This window comes from Cottoperca gobio, chromosome 2 (assembly GCF_900634415.1).
Source record: "Cottoperca gobio chromosome 2, fCotGob3.1, whole genome shotgun sequence".
NCBI lineage: Eukaryota > Metazoa > Chordata > Actinopteri > Perciformes > Bovichtidae > Cottoperca > Cottoperca gobio.
This window is the reverse complement of record NC_041356.1, coordinates 3,984,206-4,002,044: the sequence shown is the minus strand read 5'-3', so window position 1 is coordinate 4,002,044 and position 17,839 is coordinate 3,984,206. Positions and strand designations below refer to the sequence as shown.

Here is a 17,839-nt window from a genome sequence, read left to right as displayed (position 1 = left end):
CTGAAAACGGGGATGAAGGAGACGTAGTTGTAGACGGTTCCCACTTCAGTTGAAGTTCGGAAACCGAATAAAACATGATTAAAACGTAGTAAAAGTTGAAATATTGAAAACAACCATCAATTACAGCTCGAAGGATGCAAGTGAAGGTTTGAAAAACTTTGCCTCTTAAAACAGTAGGTGTGCTGGTGTAAGGGCTCCCCCTTGTGGTTGAAATGGTTATTGAATAATCATCTCCCTTTTCACATTGGGGACCCGGAACCTGCTGCTGTGAAATTGGTTGGTGGAGGTCACTTTTACTTTCACCTTTACCAGTTTTGTATAATCTAATATTTATATAAATAATATTGTTTGGTTTGATTTAGCTAACGAACTGCAGCTGTTGGAAACCTATATCACCACCTCTTAACCCCAGTGGTGACGGCACTCTATCACAAGTGAATGTTCTGAATTCTTACTTAATTAACCCCCCTGTTACATTCAGGGTCAAATTGACCCGTTTGAAAATCTAGGAAAAATACTTTAAAGTATTTTTTTTAATGAAACTTCTACTTACCTTAATTAGTGCAATAAACATGTCAAATGAAAATGGTTCATGTCATGTATTTGCAACCCCCCCTGCATGTTTATACCACAGAGATTGTATTCGGGTCAATCTGACCTGGCAGTCAAAGTGGAGGTTAAAAGGGGTCAGAAGTGCATATGTGATACATATTGTTATTAGACAGACAGACAGACAGACAGACAGACAGACAGACACGGCAGTGAAAGTGGAGGTGATGATCACGACAGTGAAATAGAGGAGAATACATCTGACGATGAAGACCACCTTGACATAAATTCTGATGATGAAGATTCTGATTATGAACCATCAGATGAAGAAACTGCTATGTCTCCAAAATAGACATTAATGTCCAAAAAAATGAAATACAGTGGCCATTATACCCCAAGCCACACTGTCGGCAGCAAACATATGAAGGCAGTGCCAGGGATCACCAGGATGGCAGTGATTATATTACATTACATTACATTACATTACATTACAGGTCATGTCTTATCCAGAGCAACAGTCTCCCTGGAGCAACTCAGGGTTAACTTGCTCAGGGGCACAATGGTGGCAGCCCTGGTGTTGAACTCACTGCCTTCCAGTGTTCTGTTTGGCAGCTGTACCACCAGACCACTAGGCCATCACCACCAGACGTCAAGTCTGCTTTTGAGCTGGTCCTTCCCAATTCAGTAAAGAAAATCATTCTAGAAATTACTAATCTGGGAGGGAGACGTGTGTCTGGGGAGGAGTGGAAGGAGTTGGATGAAATGCATTTACATGCGTATTTGGGTCTCCTCATCCTGGCTGGGGTCTACAAGTCCAAGGATGAATCAACAGCCATCCTGTGGGATGCAGACACAGGCAGGAACATATTTCGAGCCACAATGTCTCTTGAGACCTTTCACATTTTCTCCAGAGTAATCCAATTTGATAATCGTGAGACAAGAGCTGGCAAACGTGAGAGAGACAAGCTGGCAGCTATTAGGACAGTGTGGGTCAAGTGGGTAGAGAGGCTTCCTCTACTCTATAACCCAGGACCTAATGTCACGGTAGATCAAAGGCTGGTGGCATTCAGAGGTCGCGGCCCGTTTAAGCAATACATTCCTTCCAAACTGGTAAAAATATGGCATAAAAATCTGGGCATCATGTGATGCAAACCTCCAGCTATGCACTGAACCTGCAGGTTTACACCGGAAAGCCGGTTGGAGGAGCCCCAGAGAGGAATCAGGGCATGAGGATTGTGCTCGACATGGTACTGATTCTGCTATTTTATCTGCTATCTTTATAATGGTACTTCAGACTCATTTACATCAACACTGTGATTATTGTACTGTAAATGCTCTTATTCTGTCCTTGTACTAATTGTTATGTTTTTGCTGTGAAGCACTTTGGGCTGCAATTCTTGTATGAAAGGTGCTATACAAATAAAGCTTATTATTATTATTATTACTAAAAGTTTACTTTCAATAAAAATCCTTATGACTCATTTGGCTTGATTTTAAGGTGAACGGGTCAATTTGACCTTGAATAGAGGTGTCTCATCTCTATTTATCAACATCACCTGATGTAATATAATCCTGTGCCATGTCGAGCACCACCCTCATAAACTAATGTATTTCATATCTAGGTTTTTCCAATGTACAGAAAAAAAAGTTGGAATGTCTATTTTTTGTGAAAAACGAGTGAATGATCCAAATGGAACCATGATCTGTGAGAGGCGAATCACACAATTGCACTAAATATTGATTGAATTGATAGTAATAGAGGTACAAATAATGTACAGATAAAAAATCTGGATTTTGGGGTTTCTGACCATTCTTTGGATAATTAAACATGCACTGGGTCAAATTGACCCACGAATATATTTGACTGTTACAGAAAAACGAATATAACAGGAGGGTTAAAAGTGCAGAGGTATAAGCAAGGAAAGTTTTTAAAAAGGAGTCACCACCAAAGGGTCACAAGATTACGGAAGACCTAAACGGCCATGGTTCAATCTTTTTATTTCTTCTGTTTTCCTGTGAGGATTAGTTCATTTAGTTTTGTTTCTCCAGATCACGAGTTAGTCATTATGTCAAAATAACAAATGTTGATTTCTTGAAATAACGGGATCATTTTACCGAGATAATGACATATTTGATTCGAGATCACAAGAACATTTTTCATAAATTAATGTCATTAATGTAATGGAAATGTCTCTTTGGTGGACCTGCTAACAACTCAGAGACACATGAAGCATCACAGGGAGCCCACAACCCCAAAAGGGTAGAAACAGCTGTATAAATGTATAAGCTCATCAAATGTTTAATTTGAATGTAAAATCTTAATCGGAAGAGGAACTAGTCAGTCAGTCAGATACATGTGCCGCAGTAAAAAGTACAGCACTTCATGACTGACAGCCACCCTAACATGTACATTATTTCACCAACGGAGGTCAGTAGAGATCTGATCTGAGCTCTGCACACTGGGGCTTTATTGTGGAGGAGTGATGGCGAGTCCTCCCTCCTGTCTTCCCTCTGTGTCAGACCAAATGCTGCCTACTGCTGCTGTGATGGAGAGCATCTGCAGGAGGCGACACACTCCCTGCTTTAATGGGGAGCAACGCACAGCAGGGTGTATCCACACACACACACACACACACACACACACACACACACACACTTGTCCGGGCACGTACATTGCTGCTTGTAATCAAGGATCAGTCTCAAATTCTTCTTTTGGATGTTTCACATTCACATTCAGGACAATGCAGGCGCTGGCTCAGCACTCAAACAAAGTGAAGCAAAGAGTGAAGATGGGTAGAGGTTTTTTTAAATCGCACATGCTGACAAGATACAACCTGCTCGGGCACATCCCAGCGTGGTGAACTCTCTATCAGAGTCCCACTGCTGGAAGAAGCTGACTGTGTGCCATTTCCCCGGCCAGTCCCCAGACAGCTTCAGTCAAGTTCTGATAAATAGAGATTTTAATTCCTCCGAACAGGGCCTGTGACTGTCAGGATAGCCTGAGGCGGACAGGGGAGACTCTCCACATAGGCTATGTCCGGGTGAAGACAGGCAGCTCTCACCAGTGGCATCACAATGAGGCGCTGAAGTTCAGCTGTAGGACAAGATGCTGAGGATATGCTTGTTTCTGGCTCCAGTTTTTCCTCTTCCTATGTTCCCACACTCACTGGAGCCTCCAGGCCAGAGTTATGATGTTTACTTGAAAATAAAATCCACACTTTTTTTGATAAGAATTTACCAGTGTGAGAGACACCCGCGCGGGCAGAGAACTTGCAGCGCTGCATTAGTCATGCAGTAAAAAGGAGCAGGGGTGTGTGGAGGAAGAGGAGCGGACCTCTTGAGATGAGTAAGCACAGCCCTACACTCAATTTACTGCTTGATTTATGAGTTCATTTCCTGCACGAAGTTCTCAGCGGGGGTGAGGTGGTATATCTTTCCCACTATAGGTAGCAGTGGCTTCACTTCCCAATCCCCCATGAGACCCACTCTCACCACTCTGGGTCTTAGTGGGACTATAAATAACGGCCACTGGAACAAGTACACATTGAACAAAGAGAGAGGAGGATGCCGAAACATCTTTATTCATGAAGGAGGTTCTTATCTTCCCCTGCAGAGGACGAGATGGATTCAGACCACTCTGCATACTGAAGTGCCGTGTGTAGTTATCGCTACTGCGTTTCTGCTCTCAGATAAGCATCTACAGATATTTTGATGATCAAAAAGGTGAAAAGAAATCTTGATACAGCGGCTTTTATGTTTGTGTGCACATGCAATTTATAAATCAGGGAGGATGCGTTCAAATATAGTGACTTTTATCTTTCAAAAAGTCAAACGAGATGCAGTTTAAGATCTCAGCGACTCAACACTTTTCTCAAAAGTGTTTAAATAATTATTTAAGGAGAAAATCGACAGAAGATTTTTAATGCCTAAATACTTACAAGTCAAACAAAATGATAACGTCAAAATATTTTGGGCCTCATGCAAAAGCGATATACAAAAATGTCCTATTTTTGTTCATATCCACGATTTGTTCTCATTTCGTTTCGTACCCAGTGACTTCTGGGATTCATACGTGGTTTTACTTTTGCTATTCTCTAGATAAAGAAAGTTCGAATCGAGAGCAAAAAACAAAAAACATCTTGTGTTCACAGTCCACAAATTTTTTGGCCAACAAGTTTTAAATATAAGAAACATAACAAAAACACATGACAATCATATAAACAAATTCAGATAATTATAGGTTTGAGATTTATTGTATTATTAGAATTATTAAATTAGTGGGCTAAAGAAATAATATTGGTCCATTGATCCAAGTTAAGATGCTTTATACATTGTCTTGTAACCCCAGTACTGAAACTCTGAAAAAAATCACTTCACTTTTTATAGTTTATTTAACATTACTTCAAATTTTACAACAATTTGAACACAGCACAATATATAGTGTTTGGAGTTACCTGTGCTAATAATAAATCAGCCACATGATCAGGTGGGAGTCATCATCAAAACTCCAATGTAAAAAATCCCATTGGCTTTTTGTCCAGGGAACTCGTGCGATGCTCACTTCTATGTCTGCCACCCGATGTACGTCCTTCCTGCAGGACTCTATGGGAAGATGATAAGCTAATGCTAATTGTTTTTGATTTGTTTTAATTTAGGCATTTTAAAACAAAAATAAAATGAAAACAGGCTTGTGTTTGTTAACGCTTACAGATGTGGGTGCATGGCAGTGCCAGCCCTGCTCTCTTTTACACGACTAGAGTCCAGACAAAACGATGTGTCATCTCAGCAGGAACGCTCACCGCTGCCCCACCAACATGAAACCTGAGCAGCAGTCCAGCCTACAACTGCCCACCGGTTTTCATCTCAGACACTTTGTTGTCTATTTTCAACGAGGCAGCCACAGGGGTCACAAGTGGTGAATCAGCCTTATGGGAAGGAGAGATGAAAGAGCGCTGCGGTGGAGGGAGGGGGGGGAGAGAAGCATCCCACCGTTTCCTTTCATTGTCCCCTATGAATGTTGCACAGGTCAGAAGAGGTACCAGCACCAAAGAATTATATATAGCAGACAAATGACGAGGCTTGCACTGATTTTCTCTCGTCCTCCCACTGAGCTACGAGGTCCGGGCTCTATAGGGCAAATCTGCCACAGCAGTAGCCGCAGCTCCTCACAGGTAATGGAGCTCGGATATGTGGAGGGATTAATGTATGATGAATCTGCTCATGGGTACAAAACTTAACTCAGACTTTATTGTAAGACGGTACTAAACCCTGCACGTTTCTTCTAGGAGCATCCGATTAATTCACAGGTTGTTAAGGCGACGTCAAAGTTTGACGTCGCCTTAACAACCTGTGAATTAATCAAACTTTTTGAACTGGTCCCTTTAAAGTGTCGCCTCTAAACGAAAGTGATTTTTTTGCAGCCACATATGAAGGCAATGTTAAAACTGCCGTGATAGAGACGGGGGAGAGGCGATAATAGTTCAATTATTATCAGAACATGCACTTTCTGACTTTCTCTTTCGAGGTGTTGTAATCATGAGTAATGAGAGTGAAAATATCCTCTCATTACTTACACAGTAAATGCACTCATAATCTCTGTTTCCTACCTTAAACATATAAGTTCCTCTGTAATCAGTCTTGATTAGTGTCACATAAAGGCAGGGGAAACAGCTAGCCTGGCTCTGTCCAAAGTGTTTTTTTTAAATCACCTCTAAAGCTCTATAATTGACATGTTATATTGTTCGAGATGTGTTTTTACTGGAAGCAGGGGAAAGTTAGTCTAGAGAAGCATTTCCAGCTAGCTGTACCCAGTGTTGCCAACTATTTTCAATGGGAAGTAGCTAAACCTGCTGGAAAAGTTAGATGACGCCAAATGCTAATGTATCCATGACTTCATTATGAAACTATTATAGCCTATAGGCTAAGGTTTTTAAATGTAAGTTAAAAATAATGAAGTCAGGCCAAAGTTAACTGACTGTAGATCATTCATCATTAGCTACTAGTATTTTGGCAAGGCTCTTTTATGAAAGAAAGGAAAAGTCGCTAAAAGGGTCTAAAAGTTATCAAATCTAGCAAGAATGTTGCTAAGTTGTCAATTCTGGCTGTACCACTCTCATATCATATGCTAAATATGAAGCTACAGCCGGCAGGTTAGCTTAGCTGACAATAAAGACAGGAAGAAGGGGAGACAGTTAGCCCTGTGAACCGACAAATTGTTATGTTTACAGTTTTTGTAGGGATTCAACAAACAAGATAAAACGTGTTAGAGGTGCTGCGAGGCTGTCGACTTCTTGTTTTACATTTGGACAGGCTGTTTCCACCAGCTTCCAGTCTTTATGCTAAGCTAATCATCTTCTGACCCTTGCTACATACTAAACGTACTGACGTGAGAGCGATAACTCTCGGCAAGAACGTGAATAAACCATTCCTATAACAGTTCTTCCACATTACATTTTTGTAACAATCTAGAGGAGAAGTTCTGCTCAGTGTTGGAAGTTACACCTTGTTTGAATTGCTAAACGCGTGTTGCCTGTAGCCTATGTGAATTATGATAAAACACTGTGGAAGCTGTTATTAACAGGAAACCTTCTAGGAGGAATTTAATTACTGTCTCACACTTTATTTAGGTGCAGCTAAAGAAAAAAACACACCTTGTTATGACATTAGCATTTAAAAAGAGACATCATTTCTACTCCATTGGTCCCCTGATTTCTTACCTGAAGGATCTAATTATATTTTCCTCTAAATGTTAAGTAACAGGATAAGTAGCACACTGCTTATTCCAAGCTGCCACGACTTGTGCTTTATGAATGTAGTCCAGCACCCAAATTCAGGACCACAAGTGGAAGTGTTTGCAGTCCTTCTGGTAGCCCTATTAGAGACTAAATGTTACATCTGACAGTTGGAACAAATGAGGGAGAGAGCAGGAAAGAGGAGAGAAGATAATGGTCGCTCGCTTTGAGCTATGGCAGCCATCCAGTATGGGCCTTCTTTGTATTCAGAGCGCACCTCATTTTTGTGTCAGTGTGGGACAAGAGAAGCACTTAACGTGACATTTAGAGATGCTCTGAGATTCTCTCTGGAGGCCAGAGGGAGGGAGAAAAGAACCAATGATGTTATCGCAGACATGTGTTTTAAATGCCAGGAGGGGCGCTTTCCCAGAGCGCTTCGGCCACAAAGATAAGAGAATAACCTCTGGTCTTGCACCTCTTGTGCCTGTTCTGGGGCTCACGTTAAGCTTTGTCTGAAATGATTTCATCTCTTTTCTATCAGATATGATCTTTTAATGCTTACAGAACAATCTTCTTAGATTGTACATTAGGGCTGCGGTTATCCTGAGAAGAAATCCTCACATGCACGGTGCATTTTAAACAGTCGGCCACAGGATAGGACACACAGCTTTACGAGTGGGCGACACAAGCTTTCTGGGATTGTGAATCTTAACCAGATGGTCGTAATACACATCTTAACTGTGGATCACAGCCATTTCAAAGACTCAGAGCCATGAATAATACCCAAAATCTCTTTGCCATTAATACCAGACTAAATATCTCTTATTGATGTGGGTTTATCCTGAAGGGACCGCCACAATAAAAGGCGACATAAATATTTAACAGCTAAAGAAAGGTCAGTCTTCTGGTATGGATGCTGACATTGAACTAATCGATCATCATTTGTGTGTTAAATGTGTTCAATCAAAGCAAATCCTGTGTACGTTTTCTCTTTGCATCGCCACTGGATGCAGAGATCTTTTTATCAAACAAATCTGTGCAACGCGTCTCTGGATATTTTGCAATTCAGATGTGGTGCATTCATCCAACTTACAAATGTATCTTTCTCCACGCCCTCTATGTTAACGTTTGCACTTGCAAAATGCCGTAGCGTTTGATGCAAGGTCTAGCGACTCAGCCATAGCCTCTAATAAATCAGGCGAGGAGTTAGATGTATGAAGATGGAGCTGCATTATGATGAAGCTGCTGCACGGGAGCAGAGTTTAGGAAACAAGGTTAGCTATTCATCACGAGGCATTCCTACCGATGCATCTGGAGAACTTCCACGGACTCACTTTTTACATTTGTCTCCGATATGGTGACTCGTTCAGCTCATTTATGCTTCATCACAGCCTCAGACGCCTCGTTGAACGGCTTTCTTGGAAATGGCACCTAATGTGGGAGGAGAGCACAGCAGGAGCATCATAATATGAATACAGTCACTGGTGACAGCTGGATATTGGGGGGGGGGGGGGGGGGGGGGGGTAGCTGAATTGGTTTCACTGGTACGAGCCTGCAAGAAAGGTGATTCTGTTTGATCTGCGGTAACACCACTTCTCGTCTTGGAGACATTCTTCTATTGCTCCCATCATATTTTAATATTTCATCTTCGGCCACTGCAATTTGCCTAATGCTCCCTTGCAGAAACTTTTTCTCTGCCACGTGTTTATATCCTGTGTGTTTACTCAAGGAGGAATAATCCATTTGTACATTTCTTGCCATCTGAGGGCCCTTGAATATTTAAGGCTTTGATGTTTGGTTGTCTAATACAGTTACCTAAGCAGCTTGCCATAACCGGCCTCCCAGAGATTCTCCCCGCACGCTTCTCCCCTATTTTCTGCAATGTGTCTGGATTGCGTAAATAAAGTATCCTTTTGAAGCCTCTCCTCGTCGACTCTCGGGAAGGTGTTTTCTGTAGATAATGACTTCTTTCACTTCACACCTCACCCGGAGAGTGCTGCACAAATCTTCTTTTTTTTTTTAATTCTTACTTGCTAAAGGCTAGAGTACCTGCAAATGTTGTGACATGAATTTAATCATCACACATTGGTGTGAGCACACATGGCAGATTTGGCCACACAACTATTCCATCTCAATGGCTGATACAACCAAAGAGGCCCAGCTGCCAGGTAGCTGGCATGGATGAAATTTGGAAAAATGGAGGCATAAACAAGGCAGAAGACCAGGACAGATTCCAAGTTTTAACGTGTGCCTGGAATGTGTGATGATCGGATTCATGCGGCATGCAGTCTTAAGCAATGTTGCTGTAAACTGGCTATAAAATAGTGAACTATTGACTGCTGGAGTTATTGGGCATGTGGCCCAGACAATCCCTGACTCAGCTCAAAGGCATTGTTAACCTGGCACAGACACACACCAGCTGGATGGACCATTACGTGCTATAATCAGACTGAACCTCACAACAATGACGTGATATGCTTAGTGTCTGAATGCACTGAATCATTTTAAAATACAGAGATACAATCTTAGAGAAAGAAACTATTGAAAAAACTGTCAATATGTTTTCATTAGGGGGTCAACCACTAACCAGAGATTAATACAATTAAATGTAAAGGTCATCGACATTTTGTATTGAAAGTAACACCTACCTATGTTAGATTCTCATCTAAAATGTGATAAACAAAGTCTATAATCAGGCTGTTTATTATGTGTTATGTTATATGTTGCAAATAGTTGTATTCATTTCAAACAATTTAGATTAAACTAATAACATTTTGGGAATTATGCTTATTCCCTGTCTTGCCAAGAGTATGATGAGAGGATAGAAACCATCAGATGCCAAATATGAAGCTACAGCAGCCGCCGGTTAGCTTAGCTTAGCTTAAAATTGTCATTTTAACATCTTTGCTTTTTGTTCTGATTAAACGCACAAGATAAACCGTGTTAACTAGCCAGCTTTAGAGGTGCTGGTAGGTTTTGTTTTTCTTTAATCTTTGGACAAAATAAGGCTAGCTGTTTACTGCAAGTATTTATGCTATGCCTGCTAGCTCTAGCTTCATATTTAGCATACAGACACAAGTAGTATTGACCTTCTCAAGGGGCTAAATATGTAAAATATTGATCATTTATTTAAATGACTAATATTAAAACGTATCCACCATCAACGCCTACATCAACAGGTTCCATCTCCAGCTTCTCCAGTGTGAATATTTGCTGCTGCTTTTCTTTCTTTTGTAACAATTTCAGACAGTATATAGACAAACCAAGTAATCAAATAACTGTAAAAATAATTGTCACCTTATATCAGATATGACAGTAATTATTAATTGCATCCCTGATTTGGACAGACTGTTTGGGGGATTAATATATGGAACTCCTTTCCCACAGAACTCAAAATACGTCACGTTAAACCCAAGTTCAAACTGTTTTTAATGAGGGATCAGTCGGGCTACCATAAACAATCTGAGGCCTTTTTAAAATGATTATTTAGGTTTTAGCACATACGTAGTTTCAGTTACTTAACAAACTAACTTAACCCAAATTTTCAACGTTAACCACGTGTTTACAACTGTGACCATAATCCGACAGAAAATATGTTTCCATATGTTGTATGGCAACGGACAACTTTATACACAGAATGAAATTGATAGTCATTACACTTTTAACTTAATGGAAGTGTTCCACACTAATGAAATGACATCTTTCACAAATTTACACACACGTGCACATTCACAGACACTCAGAACACATTGACCTAATTAAACTTTCTGATCCAGTATTATGACTGCTTTGGTAGATATGAGTTGTTGGAGCGGTACCGTCTGTAGCTAACATTGACAAAACGCAGGAAAACAAAAACTAAGAAAGCCTTGGGGACTGTCAAATATTCCATATATTTATTTTCTTTGCCTTGATCACAGCTCGACTTCATACACATTTTAATTCAGGGTATCCCTTTGAGGAATATACATTTCTCAGCATCACAAAGGTGTTTAAAATGTTTTCTCGAGAATGAAGGAATGTTAATTAAAAGATATTTAAGGTTTAGACGGTTCTTGTCATTCCTTAATAAATCTGATTATCTTACCGTTTGTTCCCTTATTCGCCACATTAAATCGAATGCAGAACATTTATTCCGTCCTTGGGACTATCAGCGTTACAGCCTCCTCCTGAATCAGCCAGTGTCACATTTAATTAGTGAATGTGAGCAATTAATCTCTTTCCATTAATCTGGTTCATTATGAAGAAGAGCATAAAGATGTTTTTCAATTTTGTCTTTTTTTTTGGGTCTTTTTGTCGAGCTTTGGGCCCTGGGGTTTGTGCTGGCTGAATTCCAGTTGCTACAGCCGCTTACTGAATGTCCATCTCCGAAACTGTGGGGAGTTAGGCAGTGACACTGCAGGCTGCTGTAGCTAATCTAGTCTCATTTGTGGTCTGATGAACAGTAACTTCAGTACTACTGTAGCCGTCATACTTTGTGTGACCTCGTTGGTTTCCAGGGGAATGAAGTCATCGAGGCTGTCGGAATATGAAGCGGGTGCGGTTGTATTTGTCATTTTCACGTAGGTCGGAAAAACGACAAAAATCTGCTAACAAATAAAAGAGAAGTCACATGGCCTCAAAACTGACAGGAGGCGTTTCACAAATGTGTAAAACTCATCTCGCAGGAACAAATGGATCCACCAAAGTGTAAATATGACTTTACATGTATTTGTTGTGAAGCTATTTACATTTGTAATGCCTATAACATTTTTTTTGTGAAATTTCGTCAACTAACTAATAAATATTTTTCAATTATTTTGATAATCAATTAATCTTTCAGGTAATTTCTCCATGCAGAAACGGCAAAAGAAAATGTTTTGTTTTCAGCCTCCTGCTTTTTTCTGTTTTATATCATATTAAAGTGAATATCTTTGGGTTTGGACTGACAAAACAAAACTCTTAAAGACATCACCTTGGACTTTGAGATACTGGGATTTTATAGACCAAACGATGAGTTTGTCATAGCACCATATTAGAAAGGAAGCGTCAAGTTGGCTTCTATAAATTGACACAAGAAAAGAGGCCACGTCAAATGTAAAATTATAAAAAAGACTTACATGTGGTATGCTTGCCAGAGAAACTGTACAGCAGTGTCTAAATAAAGAGTCCCTCAGAAAAAGGTGAACTTAATATTGGAGTATAATGATGCTACAATAAATTCTGAGGAGTGAAATTACTGTAATTTTCCCTCTGACATTCATTCAGCGGCTTGAATCAGCATCTGCTGGAAGTGACATGCTGGCCCTGTACCGAGGAGACGATAAACATCCATCAGTGCTGATGGTAGACAGGAAGGCTGATTAGGCCGCGCCAGGTCACATCACCATCAACCCTGTCCCCAAAGCTTCAATGACCTGCTAGAAGATGCAGATTGTATCACAGGCCTCCTCTCCCATGTCCTCGCACTGTAGTGGAGATTAGACCAATCTGAGTTTATATCCGTCGAGCTGCCAAGGTGCGCAGCATGGGCCAACAGCTTCCTTTTCATTCGGAACCAAGTGGAGAGTGTCCCTTTTGATTAAACGTTTTGGACGGGCCTGTGGTGGGAGCCCGGCACAGGTTGGCGTGGTGCCTTCACTGCACTGCAGGTCTGTGGGCCTGCCAGTGGATCCCTGTGGTGGAGAGTTCACAAATTTTCAGTCACACGCACCACACGCAGCTGAGGCAAACAGCCAGAGTTGTCAGTACCAAACATGCTCTATGGATCTAATATGATTTACAATTTAAATGTTTTATCCTGTACAAAAAATAAAGTACATTTCTACCACTAAGATGGTCAATAATGAAAATAATGATATAATAATCACTTTGAAGGTACGGGGTCTGTGTGTGTTTTGATTGTTTGTTCACTGCTGGTCATCTGGTGGCGGAGAGGACAAGGTGAAGGTGCGGGTGGTTTTCTCGTTTCTCCCACTATCAAAACACACACAGCCCCCAGTTAGTGCCACAAACACGCAGCTGGTTAACTTAAAACAACGGCATGTGTGACGATAACAAGACAGCAGTGTTATTTTTGACCGGCTCTCTGCTGTTAGCAGGTAGTTGGCTCTTTAATTGTTTCATAACTGATAACTGTATATGTATATTGTATGAACCCAGTAGTAGAGGGGATATGCTGCCTGATATATTTCTTTGGAGAATGTGTCCATGCATTACACACTGCCCCTTTAATGTGTTAGATTATTAGATGTCAACTAAGCAACTTCTCAGTGAAGCCTTTTCTAAAACATTTGCAAATGTGCTCTTTTTAAACAAAGATCCCAAAAATAAGTACCGGTACCTACAACATTTTTTCTTTAAAGTTACCAACCATCCTTTGGAAACTTTCAAAATATCACTGCACATGGCACCATTATATGGCATCCGGCGCCTGTAACACTTAATGAAAGAACTGGGACCAATAAACAGTCCCATGCTTATAATCTGCAACAGGTTGCCAGTCAGCACAACAAACAAACAAACCCAGAGACAGAAGGGAGTTAGGCCACAGACAGGAAACTGAAGCAACGCCTGACAAACAGCAGGTGATCGGCCCATCACACACACACACAGGGACTAATGAGGTGACGAGCAGCAGCTGAGCAGTCAGGTGACCACCAGGTGATCAGTGACAGCAGCTAGTGGGCAGGTGAGGCATGACAGGAGTGTGACACCACACACGGAGGAACAGGAGGCGGAGGAAGACGAAGGAGCAGCTGTCGCCATAACAGCACGGCCATTTGTACATCTTCCAAGATGACAGCTCACAGAGCACATCTGCATGCTCCAGGCTTCATTTTCACATGTGCAGAGCCTCCACCTGTAGATGTGATAATGAGCATGTGAGCAGATGAGGCTGCAGATTGTCACATTTAAGCATCGCATGAGAGATGATTCGACTTTACTTTTAGTACGTACGCATTTTATCATCTTCCACACTTTGTATGCGTCTTACCCTCATTTATATTCTGCTCTATAACCAGGAGAAGTAGCAGCGAAAGGCAGCCATTTCTTGAGGCTGTTAAGTTTTGGATAATTTTTCATTCTCTGTAACAGCAGCTGTAATGCCCCACTGCTCTTTTTTTTCCTTTAAATGTCCTCAATTTTTCTTATGCAGCAGTTTTACATTCATTTGCTTTCCTTAATAGTGTCTCAGGCTGCCCATTTGCTAGAAATGCACAGAAACTCCCAGCTCACCAGAGGTCCCACTGCAAGAGTCCAAAAATGGACTTTCTCCACATCATTTTAAAATCAATACTAATTCCAATAATACATAGACATCTGCGGTTGCATCAGAGCGGGCCTCGCTGAAAATGAAAAAAACAGAAATCCCAAACCAATCCAATCATAATTTCCAGGAAGCCTCAGTTCCATTATTGGGAGCCCTGTACATTGCTGCAGCCGGCTGACTCAGCACTTCCCGGGTTATTTCTCATAAGACTCACTACGGGCATCAGGGACATCGTAAATATCCCAGCTGCACAGCCAGAACAACACAAGTCTCGCTTCGGTGCACAAAACATTAATGCAGATTCTTTCCCGTCAGGGATTCTGCTCAAATTTTAATCAGCATGCCATTTGTAGAAAAGGTTTTTGCAAAATAAGGACTGCATCATATCAGGAGGAGGAGGCCTTGCAGGTAAAGAGCATACTGACACAGGATGTTATCATCACTGAGGCGACATACCTAATGTTCAGCAGTTCACGTCTGCATGGCCTTTGGAAAATGAGATATTTCTTGTCCTGACTACATTAACGGATTCCTTCCATGCCCCCACTTCACCCTCCACCCAGATGAAGAATGGCGAGGGAGGTGAGCCACAGACTAAACTCCCATACAGATTAAGTCAATGTCTACAAGGGCAAAGTGCAGAAAGAGGATTGAATAGAATACATGCCAAAGTGCATCCTGGAATAAATCCCTTGATGGAGGGACATTTAAGGCAAAATAACAAAAGCTTTTTATCAGTTCAGGCTTAAAGGGAATCCATTACTGAGGGCTAAAATGCCTGCAGTGTCCATATAGAGCTGTGAATTCACGTGTTCAAGTCTGTTCTAGGGGTATATGAAAACCTATGTGGGATGATGACGAAATGGTAGGCACACACATGCACATGCACACACACACACTCACACACACATTTCTCTCACACACGATGCCAATTATTGACTTGACATGTTGGAATCTGTCCATGGTGCTGAAATGACTCGCCGAGCTCGGCTGAGGATTTAACTCTTCCCTGTGGGCTGCATGGGAACTTAAATCCCAGAAGTCATGTTTCCACACTTCCACCTTTTATAATAAGCTCACAAACACATATGAAGATATTCGGACAACATATTCTCTACTGGCGCTCAGCAGATGCACTAATGAGTTCAACAGGTCTGAGGCTTATTTATTAAAATACAGTCATTATAACAGTATTACAATTAAACCATATGGAATAAACATCGCTGATATTACAGAGTTTGACAAATTTAATTCACTGTATTTATATTGATACAAATTAAGTCAAATATATCATTAAAAGCACTGTTGTTTACATAATTTACGCTTTAAATTCCAATATTTTTCCTATATTATCGGAATTAATGATTTTCCACCAGCAGTTGTTCCAGGCCGTTGAAATTGCCAGTGTGTGTGTGTGATTAGAGATGCGGTTGCGTCACCGGCTCGGCACCCGGGACAGATGACTGGCGCAGATGTACAGTCAATGCCAGCAAAAACAAAACCGGAAATTCAATCTTTTGGTCTTCAAAATAAAAGCAATCCTAAACGTGAAGGGGGTTCACTTGATTTTAATAATTAATAATCATTTCTCTTCTCCGTTTAACGGCATTGGGGGTGATATACATGCCTTAAACAAATATAATGTAGGAGTGCATTGCTCTAGATGATTAGACACTGGAGAATCAATAACATTCAGCACCATCATACAACAATCACTTGTTTCACGATTCAATCAATTTTATTGCCTATGTTTGAAATCCCTATCCGTGGCAATTGGCCTGATGAATATTACAAACAATAGTAAGACTCAGCAGTAAGGGGTTTTGGCTTGACTGAAGGTCCTGGAGCTGGAGGCCCCAATTTTCAGACATTTATATTTTGTTGGCTTTGCCTCTTTTCATGCAGGACTGAGAGGTGACAGTCCAAATGAAGGATATCTAAAGTAGATTAATGCTGTCAATAGTAAGTTAACAAACATTTTTTTTTAGGTAAAAAAAGTTTGAATACATTTGATTTAATGAAATATACGTGATATGCGAAATAATAACAGCTGGAATAAAGACATTTGTGATTAAATGCTTTTTCATATTCCAGTTTCTATACGTTTAAATATTGTTTTAGTTAATGTTGACATAATACACATGAGACGTAAGGCGTATTAGATCTATTGAAAGCAGTTAAATGTTGCGATATGTTCGTATGTATTTATTTTGAAAGCCTTGACCGGAAGTCACTGTGCGAATTGTGTCTAACCTGTCGCTGGTGCTCTGGCTCAGATACCGATCAGCAGTTGGCTCTGGCAGGACAGCCGAGCCCGAACGCTCCTCACGCGGGGATGTGCCGTTTCGCGCTGACGTCTCGTAAGGTGTCATTGCACGCGAGTTATGCCATTTATGCGACCAGTTTGACATATTCAAGGAAAAAGATGCCTTTTAGGAAATAACTGCATGTTTAGTGTGACAGCTTTAAGTTTGAAAAGTGGACCTGTCCTCGCGCAGGACGAGGCCAAGGCAAAGCTGCCCTGAAGAACATGTTCGGACAACTCCAGATTTTAAGTGACAGGAACACTACGCACTTACAGTGAAGCGGCAGGATGAGACGAGGGGAAGAGGAACACGACTCGGACATCACGTTACCGTTTGTGCCGGCGGCGTGATTTACAGTTTTCCACCATGGAGGAGAAGTTCAATAGACTCATCTTCATTCCCATTGCGGCGGTGCTCTTCTTAATGATCGGCTACCAGTATGTGTGCCCGGCGGACAGCAACACCTGCTACTTCAGAAGTGACGACAAAGGGCTTTTCCAGCGGTATTCATCAGGGTTTGAGTTAGTTTACACTGAGCAGGAGACGGACGAGGACCTTCCCTCCAAAATAACATCCAGATTTAACTTCACGGAGCGGAACCTGGACAGGCACGTCGACTTCAACATCCGAGGAGATGATGTGATGGTGTTCCTCCACATCCAGAAGACCGGCGGGACGACGTTTGGGCGGCACCTGGTCAAAAACATCCAGCTGGAGCAGCCCTGCGACTGCATGCCCGGCCAAAGGAAATGCACCTGTCACCGGCCCGGTAGAGCCGAGTCGTGGCTCTTCTCCCGGTTCTCCACAGGCTGGAGTTGTGGGTTGCACGCGGACTGGACCGAGCTCACGAGCTGTGTGCCGACAGTGATGAACAAGAGGGACAAGAAGAGTGCCCAAAAGAACAAAAGGTGAGAGCGTGAGCTGCAGGACAGGTGCAGACAGTCAACTCATTAGCACATTCAATCATTATTTTATTCACTCACTCACTTATTCAGTCACTC

The 17,839-nt window shown here is 41.5% G+C and overlaps 1 protein-coding gene and 1 long non-coding RNA gene across 4 annotated transcripts in view; one reads left to right on the top strand and one right to left on the bottom strand.

The window, feature by feature from the left end:
• Positions 1-11,484: 11,484 nt before the first annotated feature.
• On the bottom strand, positions 11,485-17,201 carry LOC115020042 (uncharacterized). Of its 3 annotated transcripts, none has more exons than XR_003833524.1 (3): positions 17,112-17,201; positions 13,130-13,235; positions 11,485-12,934 (listed from the first exon to the last, which is right to left on the bottom strand). It is a non-coding gene; the product is annotated as an uncharacterized LOC115020042 (long non-coding RNA). The 3 variants fall into 3 exon arrangements; XR_003833526.1 differs by lacking the exon at positions 17,112-17,201 and adding an exon at positions 13,785-13,873; XR_003833523.1 differs by lacking the exon at positions 17,112-17,201 and adding an exon at positions 13,607-13,774.
• The window catches only part of LOC115020037 (heparan-sulfate 6-O-sulfotransferase 3-B-like), a 29,123-nt gene continuing 28,459 nt past the window's right edge, over positions 17,176-17,839 (top strand). The window contains exon 1 of the mRNA XM_029449884.1: positions 17,176-17,746. Coding sequence (XP_029305744.1) covers positions 17,205-17,746 — 542 coding nt within the window. The 5' untranslated portion in view covers positions 17,176-17,204. The remainder of the gene's footprint in view (positions 17,747-17,839) is intronic.